At 47.7% G+C, this 25913-nt stretch overlaps 2 protein-coding genes across 8 annotated transcripts in view; one reads left to right on the top strand and one right to left on the bottom strand.

The window, feature by feature from the left end:
- Positions 1–824: 824 nt before the first annotated feature.
- TSSK1B (testis specific serine kinase 1B) lies at positions 825–2659 on the bottom strand. Its single transcript, XM_045459151.1, has one exon. It carries the CDS (start codon positions 2137–2139, stop codon positions 1030–1032), a length of 1110 nt encoding a protein of 369 aa, XP_045315107.1. The 5' UTR covers positions 2140–2659; the 3' UTR covers positions 825–1029.
- A 1950-nt stretch (positions 2660–4609) lies between these two features.
- Positions 4610–25913, top strand: part of DGCR2 (DiGeorge syndrome critical region gene 2) — a 98667-nt gene continuing 77363 nt past the window's right edge. For 3 of the 7 annotated variants that reach the window (XM_045459150.1, XM_045459149.1, XM_045459146.1), the window contains exon 1: positions 4622–4966. In XM_045459150.1, coding sequence (XP_045315106.1) covers positions 4888–4966 — 79 coding nt within the window. In that variant the 5' untranslated portion in view covers positions 4622–4887. Of the gene's footprint in view, positions 4967–25913 lie in introns of all 7 variants that reach the window. The other 4 variants (XM_045459147.1, XM_045459145.1, XM_045459148.1 and 1 more) reach the window with 3 other exon arrangements.

The raw sequence follows: 25913 nt of genomic DNA, 5'->3' as shown, positions 1-25913 counted from the left end.
GCCTCACAGGACAGAGTAGCCAGTGGTGCTAAACGCTGGCCTCCTCTCTCTACGGGACACCTATGGCCATAGGGGACAGGACTGCATTGTGAGCACACTTGTCCTCTCTCCTCACCAATGTCTGCTTCTCCACTCTGGCATGGATCATCAACCCTGGGGGCAGGCTGGGGACTAGAAGGGAAAGAGAGGTAGTCAAGGCCATACAGTGACTGTGGGACAGGCAGGCTGGGTGGCACTGGGCCATCCAGTGCCCCACCCCCCACCACTTCCTCTGGGCAGGGAGAATGACCAGGGGCAGATGACTCAGGGCAGGTCCAGAACTGGGTGCTGGTTGGCCATGGCTAGTAGACAGAGCAGAAGAAACGAGTTGCCTAGCAGGGTGGGGAGCTCAAGAGGGGTTGAGAGGCTGGTTCACCTGCTCCCTGCAGGACACTTCCCCACTGGCAGCCTTGAGGAGGCAGTGGCACTGGGGTGCTGAGGGCCCGGACCCTCAGCCCCAACTGCAGACAGAGCCCTCTGCCTCCCGCTCCTCTGCTGCAGGCAGCCACCTTGCCCTTCGCTATCCTGTCCTCTCTGTGCCCCCTCCCCTTCCTCAGCACCGTGCTCATGGCCTCCCTCTTGAAGTAGCATCTTCCTCGCTCAGCTCTTTGCTCTGGTCCACAGCCTGAGGTCACAGTTGGGGTTGGGCACACTGGGATTTATTTTCCCAAACTGGAGGTGAAATGCAGTGTGATCTGAGAGTGGGGAGCTGGTGGGGGTGGGGTGGGGGGAGTGCAGGATCCTCTCCCTGGATGACTGCAGTCAGCTGGGGCAAAGACGTCCACTTTGGAGTCTGCACTAATATTTATTGCTTTTTTAGCCATGTGGGTTACCAAGTTCAAAGGAAAGGTGAAGGAACTGATGAAAATAGTGGCTCATCCAGGACAGTTTTCCTTCTTTGGCTTGTCCCTTGGCTTCTTTGGAGCTCAGGCTCAAAGCCATGAGCTCTCCATCATTCCCTGCCAGTCCCCCTGGGCCGAGAGAGGCTCGCTAGGTGTGTGTTTCTGGAGGCCGTGAGGGAACCCCCTCCTCTGTTTCCCTGCTTTGCAGCTCGCCATTAAGGCCCGTGGGATCTGATTGCCTTGACACCCGCATTTGCATCGTCTCATCAGGTTTTGACTCGGACTGTATCTCAGGCCGTGTCTCGGACCGTGCTTCCTCCTGGAGCTCCAGCTTGGTGGCTGGGGTATCAGGAGTATCAGGGGTCCAGGAGGGCTCAGCACCCCGGGAGCTTTCCCCCTCCTCGTTGATGACTCCAGAGGACAGGCCCTGTGCCTTGGGCTGCACCCAGCAGTGGCTGAGGATCTCCTCGATGTGCAGCCGCCGGTTGATGTCCGGCTGTAGCAGGTGGTAGATGAGGTCTTTGCACTCGCCCGTCAGGTTCTTGGAGCGGGGGAAGTTGATGCGGTGCTCCTTCTGGATGCGCAGCATCTTCTTGATGTTGGAGTCATCGTAGGGCATGGAGCCACAGACCATGATGTAGAGGATCACACCCAGACTCCAGATGTCACACACCTTGGGCTGGTAGGGGATGCCCTGCAGCACCTCGGGTGCTGCATAAGCTGCTGACCCGCAGAAAGTCTTGCTTAGCATCAGTCGGCCACTGTCATCCCTCGGGCAGCGCTTGGAGAAGCCAAAGTCAGAGAGCTTGATGTTGAAGTCCTTGTCGAGGAGGAGGTTCTCACACTTGAGATCTCGGTGGACAATGTCCAAGTCATGGCAGTACTTGATGGCTGAGGAGAGCTGGTGGAACTTCTTGCGAGCATCATCCTCGTGCAGGGCTCCCCGGGTTCTGATGAACCCGAGGAGGTCGCCCTGGACTCCGAGCTCCATGATGATGTAGATGCGGCCATCAGAGGTCTCAAAGATCTCGTAGGTCCTGATAATGGAGCGGTGGTTTAGCGTAGCCTGAATCTCAATTTCCCGGGGAAGGAATTTCTCCAAGAAGTCCGTGGGGACTTTCTTGCGGTCGATGATCTTGACCGCCACGTTGAACTTCAGGCGCTCAGAGTAAGCAGACTTGACTTTTGCGTATGAGCCCTCTCCCAAATTTATCCCCAGGATGTAGCCTCGTCGCTTGAGGATGGCAGCGTCATCCATGGTGCCGGGAGCGCCCAGTGCCTCTGAGGCTGCCCTCTACATCCCGGCGGGACATGGGCCAGTGGCGTCCTTATTTACACTGTGGACAGAGAGTCCTCTGGGCTGGCTGGGCCTGCTGTTCCTGCCTCCTAGAGGCCAAGACTCTGGGGTGGAATGTTGAGCATCGTCTCCCAGGTGACTTCAGTGGGTGAAGTCATAAAGGAGGAGTGCTCTGGGGGAATGAGGCTCTGGCCTGAGCCACTTGGACTTGGAACCCTGGAAGACCAGCCAGTGGGCTGAAACAGACCAATGGCCAGCGAAGAGTGGCCTTGCACTTGGCTGGGACCCGAGATACAAGAGGGCTGTGGGGAACACATCAGTGTGCTGGTGCTTCCAAATCAGGAGCCAGACCTGCTTGTGGGGCTGGCTGATTATTGCCACATGAGGCATCCCAGGGAATCCAGGGCAAATGGTCCTATTAGTCTGTGTCCCAGAAGGAAAACTAAAGACATACTCAAGTTAAGGGCAGTTTGAAGAGTTTATAAATTCATCTTTCTTGCAAAGGTGGGAACTGAGTGTAGGGTAACCCAAGGGTAGTAACAGACCCCTGGAAGGGAAGGTGGGTCACTGGAACCTGGGAAGAGTGTAGAGGACCACCTTGAGAGAGGCAGTGACCTCAGGTGGAAGCTGCAGTGACCCCACAGGGAGGGAGCTAGGGAAAAATATCCCTGATCTCTTTTCCCTCCCTTCAGCTCTGGAGGTCCTTGGTGGTATCTACACAGGAAATCTGCAGGCCATGTATCTGGGCCAAGGGTAGAGGTGGATCAGGATGGGCAAAAACTCCTGTGCAGTGACTGCAATTTCAGAGGCCAGGGTTTTGCCTTCTCCCTGCATAAGTTCCCTGTCCTACTCTCTTCATCTGAACCTTTGCTGGCCTGCTTCTCCAACAGTGGCTCTGCAGGGGAACAACTGGCTGGGATATCTGCTCTTAGCTGTGAGTTGCCTCTCTGGGGTCTGCCTAGCTTGTAACCCTGGCTGGGCTCCCACGGCACATTAAAAGCTATGCCTGAATCCCTCTGAGTGCAGCAGCTGCTTCTGGGAATGGTCCATGAGGACAATGCAAGCAGCCAGGGCAGTGTTGGACAGGGACCACTGCTTCTGCCAGCATGGGGGCCCCTCTGCTGTGACAGGCTCTTTGTCTAGCACCTGCTACAGGCTATAGCCCAAGAGAGCAGGAGCAGGCAGGTCTGGCCCAGCTTTGGGTTTAACCTTGGCCGTATCCACTCAGAGGGAGTGGGTACCTCTCTCACTGAGTGACTCTTGAGTGTCATAGGCTGGAATCCTGGGACATTCAGGAGGATCATGCCTTGAAAGAGCTTGAGAGGACTGCTCCTGGGGAGTAAGTTGGTGGGGCTGGAGGTGGGCCAGGCTCAAATGGGTCCCCCTTTTTTCTGCTCCCATCTTCACCCTCTTCCCCAGCCCTGACACCCTGTGCCAGGCCTTGTGTGCATGGCTGGTGGTCCTTCCATTGGACAGCCTGCTCCTCTCCTAATGAGGACACTCCCATTTGCTGTGCCCTCTTCCACAGTCACTCTGTTCCCTGACAGGTGTGAGGTCAACACTGGAATCGTCTCCTGAGCCTTTCCTCTATGCAGACGTGGCCTGCTGTGGCAGCAGCTGTGCCCAGCATTCCTTCCCCCTCCTCCCACATTGTGTAGGCAGAGTTCTTCCTCCAGAGGCCAGCTTTGCTCCACAGTCTAAGATCTGGGCTTCCTTGTCAGCGCTCCTTGTAGAACACTCCTTTAGGCTATTTCTTCATCTGAAACATTTTCAGTAGTGTGTGCTGGTTCCTTACAGGGTGGCTCCTCCATTCCCCCATCTCCCTACTTCCTCAAAGCATGTCCGGGTTCCTCCAGTTTTCCTTATCCCTTTTTCGCAGCGGTTCTTTTTAAAGACCACTGTAGGGAGCACTCTTGGGCCGCTGACAGAACCTGGGCCTGCAGGTATGCAAGGTGTGAAGACCCCTTCTTCACCCGGGACCACTTTGGTTCCTTGTCGCTCCCCTCTTCCTTCACGCTCAGCCCTCCAGGGCAACTCCCTGCCCCTCCGCGCCCCACCTCATCAGCCCCACTGCACCCCGACCCTCTCTGTGTCCGTCAGCTTGGCCCCGTTACCCCTCCCCCACGCCCTTGCCCAGCGCGTCCAGAGCTCGTAACCTGGCCCTTGGCGGGCCCTACCACCCAGGCTCCACCCCCGAGCCCCACCTCTCTGCATAACCAATGGTACACTTCACTCCTTATAGTTCCGCCCACCCGTCGAGCCCGCCTCTCGGTTCCCGCCCCCACCACCTTCCCAGCCTTAGGCCTCGCCCCTTTCGGGTACGACCGCCCAGGCTCCGCCCCCTACACTGCCAAGGGTCCGCACGCATTGGGAGCGTGCAGGCCCCGCCCCCTGCCTCGGCACTCATTGGCGGAAGCCGGCGTCGCGGGCGGGGGGCGGCGCGGAGCTGAGCAGGACGGCCGCCATCTTGCGCGGAGCCGGAGTCGGAACCTGAGACTGAGGCCGAGAGTGCGCGCGAGCCCGCGGCCCAGTGTAGCCGTGGCTTAGCCGGAGCCTTCTCCCGCTGCCTTTCCGCGCCCGGCCCCTAATCCTCAGCCCGGCCCGGTTCCCTAACCCTCAGCCCGGCTCGGTCCCTGACCCTCAGCCCGGCCCGGTCCGGCCTCCCCGCGGGGTCACGCGGCCGCCCCGGGGACGATGAACGGAGGATAAATGGTGCCCAAGGCAGACAGCGGTGCCTTCTTGCTGCTCTTCCTGCTCGTGCTCACCGTCACCGAGCCGCTGCGGCCAGGTGCGCGGCGCGGTGGGCGCGGCGCGGTGGGGGCGATGTGTGGGGGCGGGGCAGGGCAGGGCGGGCGGTGTGCGGGGCCGGGGTCTCCCGGGATCTCCCTCCACCGGGCGGGGCCCCAGTAGGGCGCCTCTGAGGCCTGCCCGCGGGCCGCCGTGCCCCCCGCCCGGGACCGTGCCGAGAGTTTTACCTGGGCTCCGAGCGCTTCTCACATCATGGAACTTTGTTCTCGAGGGGATGTTACCTTTGGATCCGTGTCCGTGGAGCGCTGCGTGCTTTGAGATTGACCGAAGCGAGAGTGGTGTGCGGGGCCCGACCTAACTTCTGGGGCCTGGGAGTTCTCTGGCGGAGGAGCTGCGCCCCTGGGGCGCGCCCTCCTTGCCCAGCGGCTGGGGTCAGGCTGGAGTGCTGGGGTCGAGAGAGCAGCTCGTGGAGACACATGGTTTTTCTTTCCCATGTTATTCCTCAGCAGTGCTTTTGTGCCAGCGCCTCGGCCCTGGAAACTCCTTGGCTGGAGAGCGGTAGCCGTGTCGCTTATTGTCACTCAGTGAGGTGTTGTAGCTGAGAACTCAGCTGAGAGATCGATCCGAGGAGGTACTAGGAGTCCGCCAAGCATCGCACTCAGAAAGCAAGCTAGCTTCCTGGGGCAGAGACTCGTGCCGCGCGCGGCCGGGTCTCCGCCGTCGGAGCTTGGACATTGCCAGGCACTTAGGAGTGTACCTTGTATGTGATGATTAAATGCTTTTGGAACTCCCTTTGGAGCTTGTGTTTTTATAAGTAAGCTTGTGGTGGGGAATCAGAATCATGGCAGCCAGAAGGTCCAGGATAATTTTTATCTCTGTTTCTTGTGTACCCCCTCCTCCGTTGACTGCAACAAAAAAATCAAATCCCCAATTGCAGGGCAGATTTATTCATCAAGTACAGGAGGCTTGGTGCTGGGGGCCCACAGAGTGCTTTTAGTGGTCTTCTTTTAAAATCAGCAAGGAAAAAAAACCCTGACCGTTTAGGTTAAAGAAAATGTTATGCACATTCAAATTTATTTAGCTTTATACTATTGCAGTTGAAAAGTATGATTCTTAGTAATCTTTTACGGCGGAAGGAGCCCATGAAGGCCAAAGTGTCCAGGGCTATTGTCTGTGAGCTCTGTCAGGTCTCTGTAAAAACAGGCTGGGGAGCACAGTGGAGTGCCACCCTCCTTAATGCCTCAGCCAAGGCGCTCATACCAGACATGACACACCTCTCTGCCTTTGTCATCCTAAATAGACTGCTGTCTACTCCCCAGTATTTACTTGGTGGCCAAGGCCCTCTGGGCCCCTGCTCAACCTGGTGTCTTTCCAGTGATGCTTCTCTGGGCTCCCTGAGTAGAGCTGGTTGCTCGCTGCTTCTGATGGTTCCCTCAGCAGCAGGGTGACTGGTGGGATGGCCTCAGTAGGAATGGTAGCCAGAAAAAGGGCTAGTTGTGGAGAGAGTACTGAATGGGCCCTTGAGGTCCAGAACCAAAGCATTTGTGGCTCCTTGTGATTAAGTTCTTTAGAAAACATGTTTATGTCTGTAGAGAAGTGAGACATTCTCTTTTGGCTCTTGGGTCCTAGTTCTGCTTATCAGGTCACTGGACTCAGGGGCGAAGCCACACATCATGCCTGTCTTCCTTGGGGTGCCTCTGGTTCCAGGTCCAGCACCACCTCTCTGGATGATAGAGGTGACCGACGTCCCCAACTCCCTTTCCTTTGCTGTCTGTCCGGGTATCCTGCCAACTGGCCAGCAACAATTCAGAAAGTGTAAATTCTGTCTGCCTACCACTAGGGATGCTCAAATGAATTGAGTAAATCCTTTTCTCTAGGAGTGCCTTTTAGGTACGGAAGCAGAAACTAGGTATAAATCAGGCTTGAGTGTGGGGGCTAAGAGGCAGGCAGTCCAGGTGGCCAGTCTTTTGTACCTTTGAAGCAGGGGAGGGCTTTATAGGAGACCTCACACTTAGGTCTGAGCTGGGGTAAGGAGGTGGCTCTGGTTGAAAGGGCAGATTATCCTATTGTATTCATGATTTTCCAGATTAGAACTTTGCAGTGGTTCCTAATGGTGTTTTGAGTTGCCTTGCAAACCCTGGGGGGTTTGCTGGTTTCCTGATTTTAGCTGGTTGGCTAGGGCCAGTCACACTCTGGGTTAGAGGTTCTCTTTTGCAGGGTTGTGTGTGCTCTGTGTCCTTCCAGGCAGGGTGCTGCTGGCTGATGCTTGTGAAGGAGGGCTTCCCTGGTCTTCACCTGCATTCTTTCTGTTGGAGTCCCAGCTTAGACCCGTACTTGAGTGTGAGGAGGGCATCAGGCAGAACCGACTTTCCAGGGGAGGGAGTCCTTGAGGACTGAGGCCAAGCCACTTTTGGTTCTTCGCTGGTGCAGGCCAGAGTGTGAAGGCTTTCACAGAGTGGCGGCAACAAGAGAACTCTGAATTTGACCATTTGGCAAAGTTTTTGTTTTTGTTTTTGTTTTTTAAATGCGTATTTGATCTTGGTTGATTGAAGATGTGTTACATGCCAGGTGCTGTTTTAATGTGTACTAAAATGTGCATTGATTACCTCTCAGGTGATCCCTGTGAGGTAGATGACTGTTATTAGCCCCATTTTATAGATGGGGAAATAAACAGAGAGCTCATGAAAGTAAGTGGCTGAGATGAGATTTCAGTCCTAGATGTCTGGCCCATCATGTGCCCTTGGCTGAGGCTCTGTCTACTCCAGCTGTGTTTGTCCTGCCCCAGCTGTGGAACTCCAGGCCACATCTCTTCCCTTAATAGACCAAGTGGTTCTCCAGGTGAGCACAGACCCTTTTCCATCTGAATACTCTGATCTGAGGTATAGAACCAGTTCTCTCCCCAAATCCCCTTTGTGGTTAGCCATAATGACCAGCGGTGGTGTCTGTTATATCCGCTGGGGCTGTGGTGAGAAGGGTAGGTTGGAGATCTCTTCTGAGGAACGACAAGCATGGAGGGGCTTTTGGGGGACCAGTGGCCATGGTGTCATCTCATTGACCTTTTCTCCATCTGTGCAGAGGATGCAGCAGCAATTGCTGATTCTAAAACTGTTTTTCTCTGTTGACGAAAGAAAATCATGCCATGGTTTTAGCTACAGCTTTGTCCAGGGTGACCCCACCATACATGGCTGAGAAAACATTTGCCTTCCCCATGTGAGCTGTGTCTCAGCTGAGCTCCCCAGCCCTGTAAAAACCTTGTGTTCAGTGAGGCTGCTTGATGAGGTAGCAAGACTGGAAGCTGTCTTCCTCGTACTGTTGGAAAAGCTGGCTGGAGAGGCAAATGACTTGCATAAGGTCGCACAGCTGGTGAGCAGCATAGCTAGGATTCAAACCTGGGTGAATTCACTCCAAGTTCAGGGTTCTTTCCCTTTTGTCATTAGGAACCCAGAGGGGCCTGCTGTCTGTGCTGAATTGATAAATCTTCAGTGAACTAACCTAGTGGCCACAGCACCTTTCCTCTGGAGCAGCACATGGGTTAGTGAAGGGGAAGAGTGTGGATATTTTGCAAGCAGATGTGGCTGAAGCTCATAGAAATAGCTGGGAAGTTGAACCTGCACCTGGGCTTGCCAGGCGCTTTCTGAGTGAGCTCTTTCCTTCACAGCCCACCACCTTGTAACACTGTAGAACTTGCTTCATTGGCTGGTTGTGCTTTCAGCTTAAGAATTTCATTCTTTTTAGTTGAAAAGGGGTGTTAACATATTTTCCAACCTCACTAGCTAACGAAATGTCTTTTTTTTTTTTTAAACATATAAAGAAAGGTTTTTTTTGGAAATAATTTCAAACTTACAGAAAAGTTGCAAGAATAAAATTCATGCCAAGAATACCTGCGTACTCTCTACCCAGGCTTACCTATTGTCAGCATTTTACCTTACTTGCCTTCTTCTTCATGTGTGCATGTGCGTATGTACGTATGCACACACATAATTTATTTTCTGAATCATTTGAAAGTAAGTGGCCCTTTCTCCCTGAACACTTTGGCCACTGCAGAGAGCAGGAGGAGACTCCTGGTACTTGATGTCCCTCAGGAGACGAATGGTGATGCCTCCCCACAGCCCTGTAACAAGCCCTCACCACAACCTGCTGTGTCTGGGTACTGTCACCAGCTACCACCTGCTGTGTGCCGGGCACCGTCACCACAGGAAAGTATTGAGGGCACAGGAAGCACTGTGGTTAAAGCTCCGGTTGGCCCAGGTGGCAGCGAATCAGGGTTATTATTTCAGTTGGTGCTTCTGGTCTTAGGAATGAAGAATGTGCTGCTGTTGCACACTTCGCCAGATGGGTCTGCACCTACTTGCTGCTGTTACGCTGTACCTTTCCCGTTCCTCTGACCCAGATTGCTCTTGCCTGCAGCCTTCCCTAGTCCTGCTTCTCAGGCTAACTCACTTGGCACTTTCCTCACCCCTTTGCTCCCCTAGGCAGTTTGGCAGCACTAAGGCTTGTGCTTCTTTAGCCATCATGGCAGGTGATCTAGTTAGCCCTCCTTGCACAGGTGATCTCTTACCTCCCTTTGGTACTTGGTGTAGGGAAACATTGGTAGTTTCTTGACTCTTAAGTGGAATGTATCAGTGACAACATTTAGGACCTAGTAGGTAGCAAGGGACTGATTAAGTGTCTTTGGTACACTGCCAGATTGTTCCCTCATCACATGTGCTTTTTGTATTTGGGGTGCTGAGATGTTGGTGAGTGGCCCTTTCCTCTTCCAGTCTGCAGAGTGGGTCAATTATCCCGAGAGCCCAATGTTGAGCCAACACTTTGCCAGCGTGATGGATGGATTCAGAGTATGGCTATTTTGTTTTTGGTGTGATTTGCCAGTTGACTTGGGGTGTTTAGTGAAATCACATCTTGTCCTGCTGCTCCAAGCTGGGCTGTGTGTTCCATCATGTGGGACATGTTTCCTCAACAGGGTAAGTCCAGGGGAGGGTGAATGGCCTGTGCAGTGAGCTGTGGACACAGTGTCCTGCGGTTTCTGGGCATCGACCTGGGAGGGAGGAAGCCCAGGTCTGGTGTTGCTTCACACAAGCTGTTTGTAGAGTCCAGTGTAGTGCGTTAAGAGTGTGAACCCTAGATTGCATGGCTGGGAGTCAGGACCCACTCTGCTGCCCACTCTGTGACTGTGCTGAGCCTCATTTTCCTTATCTGTAATGCAGACAAAATAGAACATAGCTGAGAGATGCTATGAGAATTAAAATCAATGGGTATACAGTTCTAACACATCCTGACAAAAAGGCCGTTCATGTTAGCTCCGGAGGACTTTAGAGAGTGTAGGGACCCCCTGAAAGTCTGGGTGCATGGGTGTGTGTGCATAAGGGCATGTTTCTTAGGAGAGAGCCCCCACCTGGGAGGCAGCAGAGTGAAGTGGCTTTGAGCACTGTCTGACACACAGTGAGTGCTAAATGAGTCTAGCCATTCTCATGGTCTGAGAGGGGGTGTGTGTGGCTTCCTAGAGCCCCCAAAACAGCCGCAGTGCTTTGGACAGGGCTAGGATTGTTCATACTGACACGTTTTACTCTTTGTCACGTTCATGTTGTGTCCCCTGGGCTTAGTTTGGCACAGAGTGGGCACTCAGAAATCAGTTATTGAACAAATGCACAAATGGCTATTTATATTTTGACATAAAGAGCAACAGCTCCCTTAGCCAGCGGGCCTCGCAGCTGCCCCTGGTGGGGGTGGTGAGGATAAGGGCCTTGTGGCCGCCTGCAAGAACGCCTTTGGAGGACCAGTGTGTTTGGGGTGGGGGAAACTGTAGGCCAGCTGGCCTGGGCCCCCACTGCGGAGAGCTTCTCCTTCCTGCAGGGGTGAGCTGGGCTGTGAGGTGAGAGCACGTGAAGACTTCTCACAAATGTGGATGCTTTTTGAAATTTACCAGCCACCCAGCCTAGGGTTGTTGGTGGGGGGAGCGGGGAGGTTGGTCAGGAAGCCTTTGGGGTGGGTGGGCTGGGCTTCCTCTCGAATGGACTTGCTTGGCACCGAGGCTTGAGAACCGGACTTATCCCTGCATGAGGACATGGCTTGCCCTTCCCTGGGCCATTGCACAGTACAGGCCTGGCTTCAGAGCTGGTGGGTGCAAGAACTGCCACGCTTGCCCTTCTCTGCCTGGTGTGGCCTTTCTTCAGCCGGCGTGGACTGGTCATTGTCCTCACAGCTTGGACTGGTTATTGTCCTCAATTCCAGATCCTGGCAGCCAGCCATTAGTTTGATCAGCTTGTCATCTGTCTGCCCTCAGCTGTTGACAGGTCCATGTTGGATAGGGCTGAGAGCGGAGGCCCAGTGGGTATGCTGGATGGAGAAAGCCTCCAGGTGTCCACCCTATTCCTCCCTGTCTTAGAAGCCTTATTCCCGAGGGGACCTTCCATAGGAATTTATGACTGTGGAGAGGATTGCTTGGGGCTCCCTGGGGCACTGGACAAGGGGCAGAGGCCACTGCAGAGGGTGTCCCAGAAGGTCAGCTGGGAGATGGGAGGTTCCAGGACCCCCAGTACTTAGATTGAAATCAGGTGTCCTGATGCGGACGCCTTTTGAATGCTGCTAGTTGCTTCCTAGGGTCTCTGGGTTGGTTAATTTATCCCTGGCTCTGTGGTCTTATAAGGCAGAGCAAGAGAACTGGAAGTACCTGAAAGGGATGAGGTTTGTTTAGGGCCAAAGCAGGGCCTGTGCTGTAAACCTCAGTGGTTTGTTGGCCACTCCTTCAGATTCTCTCTCCACACCATCAGTGAGGGTGGGATGCACACATGCAGACTGACCAAGTGAGCCACAGTGAAAGCCCAGGACAGTTTGGAAAAATGTTGATTTTTTAAAAAAATATTTACAAAAATTTCATTCATGGAATATTTTACATAAATGGAATTATACTTTTTATGTAAACTTACTGAGTTTTTCAGTGGACAAGTGTTCTGGAGATCTTTGTACACATAGTTGTACATCATTTGTTTTTAGATGGACTTTGTGAGAACTTTTTCAGCCTTTTTTTTTTTTTTTTTTTTTTAAGTTTACTCATTTATTTTGAGAGAGTGTATGCACATGAGTGAGTAGGGGAGGGGAAGAGAGAGAGGGAGAGAGAGAATCCCAGGCAGGCACCTTGCTGACAGTGCAGAGCCTGATGCAGGTTCATACTCACAAACCCTGAGATCATGACCTGAGCTTAAATCAGGTTTTGGACACTTAACAAACTGAGCCCGCTCAGGTGCCCCTCCTCAATTTTATTTTGTTTTGCCTGTGGGGTCTGGTCCTGGGAGAGTCCTCTTACCTAAACTTTTCATCAACCAGAAGTTCAGTGAGATTTACAGTTAAAGATGGCATGGCCAAGAGGCTGAGGGGACCTAACTCTTAAAGTACGCAGGCAGTACTTCCAACTGGCCGTTCCCAGACTCTCATGTATTTGTCTCCGTCTAAAACTATATCTGCAGCAGCTCCAGGTTGGGATCCTGGTTTTCACATGTATTTATGCTATAACTCAAATTTGTGTGCTTATTTATCTAAGTGGTATAATTTCACCAAGGATAATTTAGAGTTAGAGTGGCCTAAATGGGGAACATTGATACGAACAAAATTATTCAGTTGAGAGGTGCCTTAAGGGCGAAAATGAAACCAAATCTCAAAGATCCAATGGTCAGCATTTTTTTTTATTGGTATGAGGAAGCTTAATTCCAAAAAGAATTAAGATTTCAAAATATCTTCCTTCAGAGGGAGGCAGAGAGATACTTCTTTTTTTTTTTTAATTTTTTTTTTTTTAACGTTTATTTATTTTTGAGACAGAGAGAGACAGAGCATGAAAGGGGGAGGGTCAGAGAGAGGGAGACACAGAATCCGAAGCAGGCTCCAGGCTCTGAGCTGTCAGCACAGAGCCTGACGCGGGGCTCGAACTCACGGACCGCGAGATCATGACCTGAGCTGAAGCCGGCCGCTTAACCGACTGAGCCACCGAGGCGCCCCGGTACTTCTTTTTTTAAAAAAAAACTTTCTACTTTGGGGATGTCCATACCTACGGAAAAGTTGCAAGAGTAGTACTATGAACTCCACCTTTATATAGTTCACCTAGATTCACCAGTTGTTAACATTTGACTCACCACACATTTGTGGGCATACGTGTGTGCATACTTGAAACTAAGTTGGAGGCATCACGACCCTTCATTACTAAATCCCTCAATTTATATTTCCTAAGAACAAAGCCATTCTCTTATAAGCAGAGTATAGTTACCAAATCTAGGAAGTTTGACATCGATGTAGTACTGTTAGCCATGTCCCCGTTTTGCCGATTGTCTGATTACAACATATTTTTCCAAGTCAGGATCCAACCTGGTATCATGTATTGCATTTAATTTTGATGTGTGTTTAATCTTTTAAAATCTGGAAAAGCGTCCTGTCCTTGTCTTTTGTATTATGGACTTATGAAAGAGTACAGGGAGCTCTTTTATTTTTTTTTTTAAAAATTAATGTTTATTTTGGGGGGGGGGGAGTGGCAGAGAGAGAGGGAGACCGAATCAGAGGCAGGCTCCCTATTCTGAGGTGTCAGCACAGACCCTGACGAGGGGCTCGAACTCACAAACCGTGAGCTCATGACCTGAGCCAAAGTCAGACGGTTAACTGACTGAGCCACCCAGGCACCCCTACAGGCACTCTTTTATAGAATATTCCTCATTTTGGGTTTATCAGATAATTTCCTTGTGATCAGATTCAGTTGATGCATACTGGCAGGTGTGATCCCCCAGATCATTGAGTCCTTCTCATTGCATGCATCTGGAAACAGAGCCCATTGGTTTGTCTCAGGAGTGGTGATATTACTCTTGGTCATGTGGTAGGGTGGCATTGGCTGCATTTCTCTGGGGAAATGTGGCTTTCCCCCTTTGTGATGGGCAAGTAGAGATATAGGCTTGCCCATTGTTTTTCAGCATCTATTAATGATTCTGGCCTGAACCAGTTGCCACTGTGATGATTGCTAAATGGTGATTTGTTCTTACTTTTTCTTTTAGTAGTAGTCTACTATAAAAGAGAATTGTCTTCCTTTTCATTTTTTACTGTCTGTATGGATTCATGGATTCTTCTTTCTGTTCAGTGTGTTACATAGTCTGTTAGCATGATTCATATTTAAAATTTTAATGTTTATTTATTTTTAAGAGAGAAGAGCGTGAACAGGGGAGGGGCAGAGAGAGAGAGAGAGAGAGAGAGAGAGAGAGAGAGAGAGAGAGACAGAAAATCAGAAGCAGGCTCCAGGCTCTGAGCTGTCAGCACAGAGCTCAACGCAGGGCTTGAACTCATAAACCACGAGATCATGGCCTGAGCCAAAGTTGGATGCCTAACTGAGCCACCTAGGTGCCCCAGTCATGATTCATTTTGATACTTATATTGTAATTAATACAGGAAGGGGAAACCCCTGTAGGCTGGCTTCTGCATCTTTCTGACGTGTCCTCATCCATTTTGAATGTTCCTTATTACCAGGCTCAACTTGTATCTTTCCTGCCCCAGGCATTTTTCCATGGAACACTGGTTCCTTTTAGTAGGAGATGGTATTTAGAAGGCAAGATTTTGGTGCTAGGTGAGTTTATTGCTCCTCGGATGATGTTGCTACTAGACCTTTCAGTCTACTTGGGGTGTATGTGCGTGCACATCTGTCTGTCTCTGTGCATGTGTGTGTGTGGATCTTGCCTGTATGTGTGTCTTTTTGTGTAAATTCATACTGTTTCTTTTAAAAAATTTTTAACATGTTTATTTTGAGAGAGAGAACACATATGCAATCTGGGGAGGGGGAGAGAGAGAGAGAATCCCAAGCAGGCTCTGTGCTGTCAGCCCAGAGCCTGATATGGGACTTGGTCTCACGAACTATAAGATCATGACCTGAGCTCAAATTGAGAGTCAGATGCTTAACTGACTGAGCCACCCAGGTGCCCCCATACTGTTTATTTTGGTTAAAACCCAGCATCGTAGGATCTTGCCTGTTTTTCCTGTTTCGTATTTCTACAGTGAGAACTCTGGCTTCCAACAACATCAGTAGATTTACTTATTTGCTTAGTCCTACAGTGTGCACAGAATAGTTTCAGAAGTGCTATACTCATTGTCACTACCACAGCCAACCCAACTGAGTAAGATTTTGGATTTTTTTTTTTCTTTTTGCAACTCGTTTTGTCTGTAGACTGATAGTATATGCTCAATGTACTGGGTCCAAAAGCTACTTGGATTAATTTTTTTCACTCTTCTGTGTGTTTGTTATACAGTTAGGTTCAAAACTGAGTTTATTTTATTTATTATTATTTTAATTTTTTAATGTTTATTTATTATTGAGAGACAGACATAGAACGTGAGCAGGGGAGGGGGAGAGAGAGGGGAAGACACAGAATCTGAAGCAGGCTCCAGGCTCTGAGCTGTCAGCACAGAGCCTGATGCGGGGCTCGAACTCACAAACTGGGAGAGATCATGACCTGAGCCAAAGTCGGTCGCCCAACCAACTGAGCCACCCGGGTGCCCCAAAACTGAGTTGATTTTAAACTGCCTTTACTAAATAAAAAATATTGAGAGAGGTAATTACTATAATCTCATTATTATAACAAGCTTCTATTTCGTCATACTAATCAGTAAAGAAACATCTCATTTTTTAATAGGTTGTATTTTCCTGGGTAAATTAGAAATCATTTTTATGACTAGATATTTATAGTTTTAGCAAGTCAGCTCATTAGTGTCAATTGCTATTTGCTTAAAATATTTTTTCCAATTTTGTTTCTTGGGTTTGAAGAGAATTATGTATGTTGAATAAATGACCATTCAGCATCAGTAAAAAGAAAGGCCAAGTAAAATTTATAACAAACAATTACATTCCTTAGATTTTAGCATTAGTAAATGCTATTAATCAGCTTTTTAATTTTGTTACCCTTAAAATCTTTTTTTTTTTAAAGTTTATTTTTGAGAGAGAGAGAGAGAGAGAGAGAATGCTCACACTAGTGGGGAAGCAGCAGAGAGAGAGAGAGGGAGAGAGAAATCCCAAGCAGGAGATTTGAGCGGGGCTCAAACCCATGAACCGTGAGATCATGACCTGAGCCAAAGTTGGGTACTTAACCAACTGAACCATCCAGGTACCCCAACTTTAAAATCTTCTGATGGAGTGTTTCAGAAACTACTTTATAATACTAACTGCAGTGTGGTATCTTGGATTGGATCCTGCAATAGGAAAAGGAACAGCTAGTAGAATTCTAATAATGTGGAGTTCAGTTCATAGAAAAGTATCAATGTTAGTTTCCTAATTATGCCAAATGTGTCATGGTAGTGTGTAGTATAAGATGTTAACAACCAGGGAAACTGGATGAGGGTACATGGGAACTTTTCTGTAAACCTAAAATTATCCCATAGTCAAAAGTTCATTTGAAAAGTTATTTTGTGATAATTGAATACTTAAAAATGAATTATTCTTCATTTGAAAGAGTCCTGAGACCTTGTTATCCTAGTTTTGTCAGTGACAATTTTGTCGGTACAATTTTGTCAATCACTCTTTCTAATTTCAGTTTCTTTTTTGGGAAGATAAGTGGAGGGCTTATATGTTCAAGGTTTGTTTAATTACTTCCAGTCCTACCACCCTCCACATGGCATCTGCCATGTGCTGATAGTCTCTGGAGTGTGTGGTGATGTGGGGGAGCTGTCTGAAGGTAGGGTCAGGTTGGCCCAGGAGTTTGGGCATAGTTGTGCACATGCTTTATCCAACAGCCCTATTTTGGAGGGAGACAGTGAGGCAGGTGTTAGGTCCATTTTAGAGATTGGGATGCTGAGGCCCAGAGAAGATAATCACCTTGCCTGGTGGCATCCCTTGGCTTTTAAGTAGAAGAAGCAGAAACTGGAAATCAAAGATTGTTCTCTTGAGCTGGATGCTGTGCCTCTTGCACCATGAGTCCAGAATAAGAAGAAAGAGCTGCATGGCTGTGGGGGACTGAGTGGAGATAGATGCACCTGCGAAGGAGGAGGCATCTTGTCACTCATGGCTTCTGGCTCCACCAACTTCTCATGTGGACCCTGATGGTGTCCCAGCTCTTTGGACCTGGCTGACCAATTCCAGGAGTTAGTGTTTGCAGCCTCCTCCAGTGTCCACACCACCCTCTGATTGCAGTCAAACAAACGTGGACATTTTAAGAAGCTTGGGAGTCTTGTTCATAATCTTAACCTGTCACCCCTTTATGGATTTTGAACCATATGGCTAGATTATCTTTTAAGAAGCATTAATAAAAGTTAATAATCAGAGCAAAGTATTTTAAAGGTTTCATATAAGTAAATGTAAAAATGACAATACTTGTAAAAGCCAGAAAGTAACCCTAAAAATGGTTAGGACCCACAATAAAACAATGTTATAAAATTCTGTCTAGCTGCTGTTGTGTGTTTCTCCTTTATAATTGCAGGGTGAGGTGTGATGCCCTTTTTATAGAAAGCGGTACTCATATCTGCCTTATTTTACAGATGAAGAGACAGCTTGGAAGAGTAAGTGACTTGCCCACAGTCACACAGCTAGTAAGTGGCGGAGCCAGTATTTGAAGCCTGGGAAGCTAGAGCTCTGGCTCTGACATTGCACAGCTTCAGTGGGTACTTCATTACCCTCTGCTCTTTTGCCCTCTGTTCCTTCTCATCTTTCTGCCTGGTCTTTACTGACTTTTCACCTTGAACATCTTTGCCTACCCGCTTTTCCTTGTCTTCCTCCCATAGCCTTGGCCACTGGTGTCACAGTGCTAACTCCCCATCTCACCTGCCCACAGCTGTGTCCTTGTGACTGTCCTGCAGGCAGCCTCAGGCTTGGCCTGTCAGGAGCTGAAAGCATCCCCTGCTGGCCTGGTCCTGTACTTTTGGCCTCGGTTCTTAGCTGTTGCTAGTGGTATTGTTGTCATCATCACCACCACCACCCTTCTCCTACCCCACCCCCATTTCTGAGCATCATGCACTCTGCTGAGCACTAGGTGTGCAATAGCTTAGTGAACCCTAACAATAAACCTCCTTTTGTTTTTTTAATTTTTTTTTTAAGTGTTTGTTTATTTTTGAGAGATACACGGAGCACAGGTGGGGGAGGGACAGAGAGCCAGAGACACAGAATCTGAGGCAGACTCCAGGCTCTGAGCTGTCAGCACAGAGCCTGACGTGGGGCTCGAACTCACGAGCCATGAGATCATGCCCTTAGCCGAAGTCGAGTCGGACGCTTAACCGGCTAAGCCACCCAGGTGCCCCTTGAGTATTCTTTAATGAGACCCATTAATGATAAGCTGTGTGCTTTTGTGAGCTCTTGTGGGGGTTCAAGCAGGTGTCAGAGCTTTGCCCACACTGAGCTAGCCTGAGGGAAGAACTGGAGCAAATCTCTTTCTAATGCCTGAGCCTTAGTGGCAGTCTCCTTTTGGAGTGCCTCAGACTTAGAGGCTGCTTTCCTGCAGGAGTTTATTTGGTGTTAATATTTCCCTTGTGACTTTAAAATCCCTTCATGTCTTATCTGTGCTTGTGAGGGTTAGGTACAGCCCACTGTCACCTCATTTTACACATGGGAAACTGGCCCCAGGAGGGATGTGAAGAGACCTCATCTTGATTTCTTACTTGGGGATAATAAAACTGACCTCGGAGGATTGTTAATTGGGCCCAGGGAAGCAAAGTTTAGGTCATTTGTTTTTTTTAATTTTCAAGTTGTGTTTAAAAAAAACACATAAAATGTACCATCTTAACCATTTTTAAGTGTAGAGTACAGTAGTGTTAACTAAATGCACCCTACTGGGTAACAGATCTTGAACTTTTTCATCTTGCAAAACTGGAACTCCTTACCCACTAACCAACAACTTCCCTTTTCCTTCTCACCTCAGCCCCTGGTGTTGTATTTTCTAAGAGTTTGACTACTTTAGAAACCTCATATCATGCAGTATTTGTCTTTTTGTGATTGGTTTATTTCACTTGGCATAATGTCTTCAAGGTTCATCCATGTTGTGGCATGACAGTTTCCTTTTTTAAGGCTGAATAATATTGGATTGTATGACTATACCACATTTTCTTTATCCATTCATCTGTAAGTCATTTAGGTTGCTTCTGCCTCTTGACTACTGTAAATAATGCTGCGATGAACATGGGTGTACAAGTATCTCTTTGAGATCCTGTTTTCAGTTCTTTTGGATACATATCCAGAAGTGGGATTGTGGATCATATGGTAATTCTGTTTTTAATGTGGAACCATACTATTTTCCGTGGTTATTGCACCATTTTACAACCCTACCAATAGTATACAAGGCTTCCAATTTTTCTGTATTCTTGCCAACGCTTGTTATTTTCTTTTCTTTCTTTGTTTAATTTTTGAGAGAGCACGCGCGTGTCCAAGCAGGGGAGAAGGATGGGGGGTGGGGGGTGGGGGTGGGGGAGAGTGAATGAATGAATGAATGAATGAGAGAGAAAATCTTAAGCAGGCTGCATGCTCAGCATGGAGCCCAACATGGGGCTCGATTCCATGACCCTGGGATCATGACCTGAGCTGAAATCAAGAGTTGGACACTTAACTGACTGAGCCACCCACATGTCCCAGCACTTGTTTCTACTCTTGCTTTTGTTGTCTGTGCTTTTGTATCTTATCTGAGAAATCATTTCTAAATCTAATGCTGTAAAGCTTTTGTCTTGTATTTTCTTCTAAGGGTTTTATTGTTTTAGGTTCTACATTGATCCATTTTGATTTATTTTTTGTATATAGTGTTAGGTAAGAGTCTAACTTCATTCTTTTGTAATATGGGTATTTTCTCAGCAATATTTGTTGAAAAGATTGTCCTCTCCTCATTGAATGGTTTCAGGACCCTTGTCAAAAATCATTTGGCTGTATATGTGTGGGTTTATTTCGGAGCTCTTTATTCTGTATCATTGGCCTATATATCTGTGTTTATGCCAGTAACACACTGTTTTGATTTTTGTAGTTTTGTAATATGTTTGGAAATCAGGAAGTGTGAGACCTTCAGCTTTGTTTTTCTTCTTCAAGATTGTTTTGGCCATTTGGGGTAATTTGAGATTCCATATTAATTTTAAGATAGATTTTTCTATTTTGGCAAAAAATATCATTGGCATTTTGATAAAGAATGCATTGAATCTGTAGATTGCTTGGGTCATATTGGCATCTTAAATTTTCCATTCCATGAACAAGGAACAAGGGATGTCTTTCCATTATTTGTGTTCTCTTTAATTTCATCAGTGTTTTGTAGTTTTTGTATATTGGTATTTCATCTCTTTTGTTTAAGTTTATTCCTAAGTATTTTGTTACTTTCGATGCTCTTGTAAGAGGTATTTTTTTTTTTTTAATTTCCTTTTCAAGTTGTTCATTGTTAGCGTATAGAAATACAACTGATTTTAGTGTGTTGATTTTTTTGTCCTACTGCTCTGCTGAATTTATTCTAACAGTTCTTTTTGTGTGTGGAATCTTTTTTTTTTTTTTTAATTTTTTTAATGTTTATTTTATTTTTGAGAGAGAGAGAAAGACAGAGTATGAGTAGGGGAGGGGCAGAGAGAGAGGGAGACACAAAATCTGAAGCAGGCTTCAGGCTCGGAACTGTCAGCACAGAGTCCAACCCAGGGCTTGATCACATGAACTGTGAGATTATGACCTTAGCTGAAATCAGACGCTTAACTGACTGAGCCAACCAGTCACCCCTTTGGTGGAATCTTTAGACATAACATAAGATCATGTCATCTGCAAACATATGTAATTTTACTTTTTCCTTTCCAATTTGAATGTCTTTTATTTCTTTTTCTTACCTAATTGCACTAGCTAGGACTTCTAGTGCTTTCTTGCATAGAAGATTGAACTTCATGAGAAACTGCCAGATGTTTTTTTCAAAGTGGTTATGCTATCTTACATACTTATCAGTATTGTGTAAGAGTTCCAGTTGCTCTATGATCTCAGCAACATTTTATGTTGTCAGACTTTTTAAGTTTAGCCTTTCTATTTTGTGGTTCCTATAGTGGTTTTAATTGCCTTTCCCTGTGAATGATGATGTTGAACACTTTTTCACGTCCTTGTTAGCCATTCATGTATCTTCTTTTGAGAAGTGTCTGTTCAAATCTTTTTTTTTTTTTTTTTTTTTTAATTTTTATTTATGAGAGAGAGCACAAACAGGGGAGGGGCAGAGAGAGCGAGAGGGAGACACAGAATCTAAAGCAGGCTCCAGGTGTATATACATGTAATGTATATACATTATATACATTATATATATTTAATATTTATATACAATTTATTGAATTGTAGGAGTTCTTTGTATACTCCAGATAAAGTTTTTAGACAGATGTGTTGCAAGTATTTTCTCTTGGTCAGTGACTTACCCATTCACTTGCTCCGCTATAGTTTTTTCTTTTGTGTTTATTTTTATTCTTGCTTAACTGTACTTTTATTTATTTTATTATTTTTGTAAGTTTATTTATTTTTGAGAGAGAGAGCACGAGCAGGGGAGGGTCAGAGGGGTGGGGGGGAGAGAGAATCCCAAGCAGGCTTTGCACCATCAGTATGGAGCCCGATGCAGGGCTCGAACTCACGAACTGCGAGATCGTGACCTGAGCCAAAATCAAGAGTTGGATGTGTTTAACTGACTGAACCACCCAGGCACCCCTGCTTAACTGTACTTTTAAAAGAATCTGGGTTGTCTAATTTAGTACACTAAAATTCTTCTTTTTGGTATATCATTCTTTGAGCTTTGACAAGTGTGTAGGGTCATGTAAGCAATCTCACACTGAAGATGCAGAGCACAGTTTATCACCCCCAAATTCCCACATGCTGCCACTTTATACTTAGCACCACTCTTTATATTGAGGTTTCCACCTGGAAACCACTGATTTTTTGATGAATTTCAGTTTATAACATTGTTTTCTTTTATAGGTCATGCTTTTAGAGATGTATGTAAGCATTTTGCCTAACCCAGGTTCACAAAAATTTTATTTTTTCTGCTAAGAAGTTTTATAGTGTTAGATTTTACATGTAAGTCTTTGGTCTGCTTTAATTTCTATATCCTATGTAAGGAATGGGTCAAGGTTCCATTTCTGTTATGTGAATGTCTGGTTTTTCCATCACTTGTGGACAGATTCTTTTTTCCATTGAATTGTCTTTGCACCTTTGTCAAAAATCAATTGGCCAGGGGTGCCCAGGTGGCTCATTTGGTTGAGTAACTGACTTCGTCTCAGGTCATGATCTCGCAGTTTGTGAGTTTGAGCCCACATTGGGTTTGCTGCTGTCCGCACAGAGCCCACTTTGGATCATCTGTCTCCCTCCCTCTCTGCCCCTCCCCTGCTTACGCTGCCTCGCTCTCAAAAATAAAAAAATAAACATTAACAAAAAAATCAGTTGGCCACATTTGTGTGGGTCTATCTCTAGGCTCTGTATTTTGTTCCATTGATCTATGTATCTTTACTGAGCTTTTGATCAAATAAGTTTTAAATTTTAAAGTTTTCAGTTTTTTCTTTTACGGTTCACTCTGTTTCTCGAAGAACTGCTACCCCAAGGTAATAACGATTTTCTGCTTCATTACTAGACTTTGAGCTCTGTGAAGGCAGAGACCTTGTATTTCTTTCTTATTCTGCTCTTCTTGCTTGCATCTAGCACAGCACCTGGCCCCTAGGAGGCACAAGGCTGTGCTAACAGGTTTGTCTTAAGAATTTAAATATAATAATATAGAGGGTGCCTGGATGGCTTAGTTAGGTATCTGACCCTTGGTGTCAGCTCAGGTCATGATCCCAGAGTTGTGGGATCTTGGGCTCTGGGCTGATAGCATAGAGCCTGCTTGGGATTCTCTCTCCTTCTCTCTCCCTGCCCCTCCCCTGCTTGCGCTCCCAGGTGTGTGTACCCACATGTTGTCTCTCTCTCTCTCTCTCTCTCTCAAACTTAATAATAATAATAATAATAATAATAATAATAATAATAATAATGTATTCGAGGCATTTGATACACTGCTTGACACATGCAAAATGAACATATAAGAATCTGATTTTGCTTCAGCTGTTTCTCTTGAAATGAACTGGTTGTGCTATGGTTGTCATCAAAATGTGGTGTGAGTGGTGCATGAAATTGCCAGTAAATGTTACATCAGAGGCAAGATAGCTATTACTCCAGCCCTATCCCACCCTCTTGTCCTGGTCTTATTCCCACATTTAAACTTTCCCCCACCCCCACCTCCATAAAATATAGACTGCAGATTGCTGTTCTTTGCTTCAAAGTGTTGTTCATTTAATAGAGATGCCTGGTGAATCTGTCTGTCTGTCCTCTTTCAGTTTATCCAGTCATATGCTTTTCCTTTGGTCTCCCCCTCCTCTTCTAAGATAACTTACTTTTTTTTTTTTTTTTAATTTTTTTTTTAACGTTTATTTATTTTTGGGACAGAGAGAGACAGAGCATGAACGGGGGAGGGGCAGAGAGAGAGGGAGACACAGAATCGGAAACAGGCTCCAGGCTCTGAGCCATCAGCCCAGAGCCCGACGCGGGGCTCGAACTCACGGACCGCGAGATCGTGACCTGGCTGAAGTCGGACGCTTAACCGACTGCGCCACCCAGGCGCCCCTAATTTTTTTTTTTTAATGTTTATTTTTGAGACAGAGAGAGACAGAGCATGAACAGGGGAGGGGCAGAGAGAGAGGGAGACACAGAATCTGAAACAGGCTCCAGGCTCTGAGCTGTCAGCACAGAGCCCGACGCAGGGCTCGAACTCACGGACTGCGAGATCGTGACCTGAGCTGAAGTCGGACGCTTAACCAACCAAGCCACCCAGGCGCCCCTAAGATAACTTACTTCAAGCAGTGCCTTCCTCCCCAAACATGTACCTAAGGAGAAGCCGGAGGACAAGACAAGGCAGGTGGGCCAGTGTCCCAGTTGGGCAGTGTCTGAGGATAGAAAATAAGTCACTTCATCTCCTGGATGTAGAAAATGCTTGTGACTTATAAAAGATAAATATTGAAGTTTGTCACTATACTGGCGTGGTGTTCTCTGGCATCAACCTTGTGACTCCTTGGCTGATAGGAAAAAGCGGCTTCCCCTGTGCTTGGCAGCCCTTCTTCTCCTGTTGGCTCTCACAGCAGAGCTGGGTCACCTGCCTGCCCCTGCCAGGGAGCTGACTCTCACGTGGAGGGCTGACTGAGGGTGATTCTCAGTGATTCTCCTCCTGCCCCAGGGCTATTTGGAAATGGTTTGGTGGTCACATGTCTAGGGAGCTACTGGCATTTGGGAAGGCATATCAGAGAATTTTGGTTGTGTTTCGACACCACAATATTTTGGTACATGCCTGGCCCTGCGGTCCCTATCCAGCAATCAGACACTCCTTGTCCCTGGGGGTTTGTATTGCTGACCTCCATGGAGGCAATGTGTTTTATAAATCTGTGTTTTCTGTCTTAACAAAGAGAAAATGGGTCAGAGTCAGAAAGTTTGGACCCAGCCCTCTGAGGATGGATGGGTTAGCCACGCCCCAAATCAGAATGCAGGGCATCCTATTTGGGGTGGCTGTGATTCCCCACCTGAGTCCTGATTCCTACTTAGCCAAGTTGGCTTTGAGATAGAGATCTGCATGAAAGAGCCATAGCCTGGTTCCTGGTTCCTGTTTTGCTGCTGTCAACTTGCCATAGGACATGGAGCCAGGCAGGTCAGCCCTTTTGTGAAGTGAGCTGAGCAGATTAGATGGGTTTTCCAATAAATATAGCAGTCTCTGTCCTTCCTAATTTAAATTTTACTAGTAAAACTTCCTTACTGTAGTTTTCACGAACCACACACATACCATTCCCTCTTGGACACTAGGCCCTCGTGTGAGAATCACAGGGCCAGCTAGTGTCTGAGCTCCTTGCAGTGTGGCATTCAGATGCTGTGTCCTTCCTGCTGCAACCGTGATGCCTGCCAGAGCCGAGGGGTTCCCAGGCCTCCCATTAACAGCAGCCTTACCTGGGCTTCGCCGCTGAGCTCAGTGGCAGGCTGTGTTGTGCAAAGTCCCTAGTCCCAACTCCCTGTTCGCATCCTCCCTTTCCCCAGATAGGTTCCTCTAAAGCATTTGCCCCTTCAGGAGGCCTCAGAATCGCTCCAAGGGGCAGGATATGTGAAAGAAACTGTTCAGCAACCAAGAGCTGCCACGTTGTGCCAGGAAGCAGGGAGGTTACAGGCAATCTCTCTGGGGCCATGAAGTGACAGCCACTTCGAGGGCCAGTGGGGTTGCAGGGGGATCTATAGGAACTGCTGAGCCAGGGATCCCAAGAACCTGAATAGAGGGGTCATTGGAGGAAGGCTAGAGGTGGCCCTTTGCCTCATGAAAGTGCAAATGGCATTTAGAACTCTGTAGGGAAGGCAAGGAGTTTGTAATATAATCACAGTTTATTCTAGAATGATCTCCTGGGGACCATTCTGAATGCTTGGAAATGCTGTCCTCGTCTCCTAGATCTGCCGTCTCAGATCCGTTCTCTGTCTTGCTGCTGATCAGTGTTCCGATGAAGGTCTCCACTGCTTGCAGCATCCATTCCTGGAGCCATAGTGCATCCCGTGAAGCCAGATTGCCCCATAGTACCTTTTGGTCTTGATCTCCTGCTGGGACCCAGCCGAGCCGAGGGCCCCTTTCCTGCTTTGGTGGCACCTGTCCAGGCTGCACCCTTGGCCTGTAGGCCTTCTCCATGGCCCCTGACTGTTCACGTGCTGCCTATCCAGAGGCCTCATTAAAGCCCTTTATTCTTCCCCTCTTCAGGACACAGGTGACTTCTTCAGAAGTCCCTTTTAGCAGGAGTGCCCTGTGTTTTGTATTTTTTGTGATCTGTGTTAACAGTAGTCTCCGTCCCCTCCTGAAGGTGTCCGGAGCAGACATGCCTGGCTGGCCCAAGTTCCAGCCAGGGAACACCAAGTTCCTGACGTGGTGCTGGACAGGACCCAGTGTCCCAGGGGAACCATTCTAGAGCTGTCCTGTCACTTGCATGGCAGGGCCTAGCCAGTCCTTATTTCAGATCCTCTTCCCTCTGCTGCTGATGTG

The sequence above is a fragment of the Leopardus geoffroyi genome, chromosome D3 (assembly GCF_018350155.1).
Source record: "Leopardus geoffroyi isolate Oge1 chromosome D3, O.geoffroyi_Oge1_pat1.0, whole genome shotgun sequence".
NCBI classification, from domain to species: Eukaryota; Metazoa; Chordata; class Mammalia; order Carnivora; family Felidae; genus Leopardus; species Leopardus geoffroyi.
Note: the sequence above shows the minus strand (reverse complement) of the source record. Positions and strands in the feature narration are given on the sequence as shown.

Bases quoted from the DNA above. Each gene is read 5' to 3' on its own strand.
- TSSK1B (XM_045459151.1), bottom strand. From the start codon at position 2,139: ATGGATGACGCTGCCATCCTCAAGCGACGAGGCTACATCCTGGGGATA.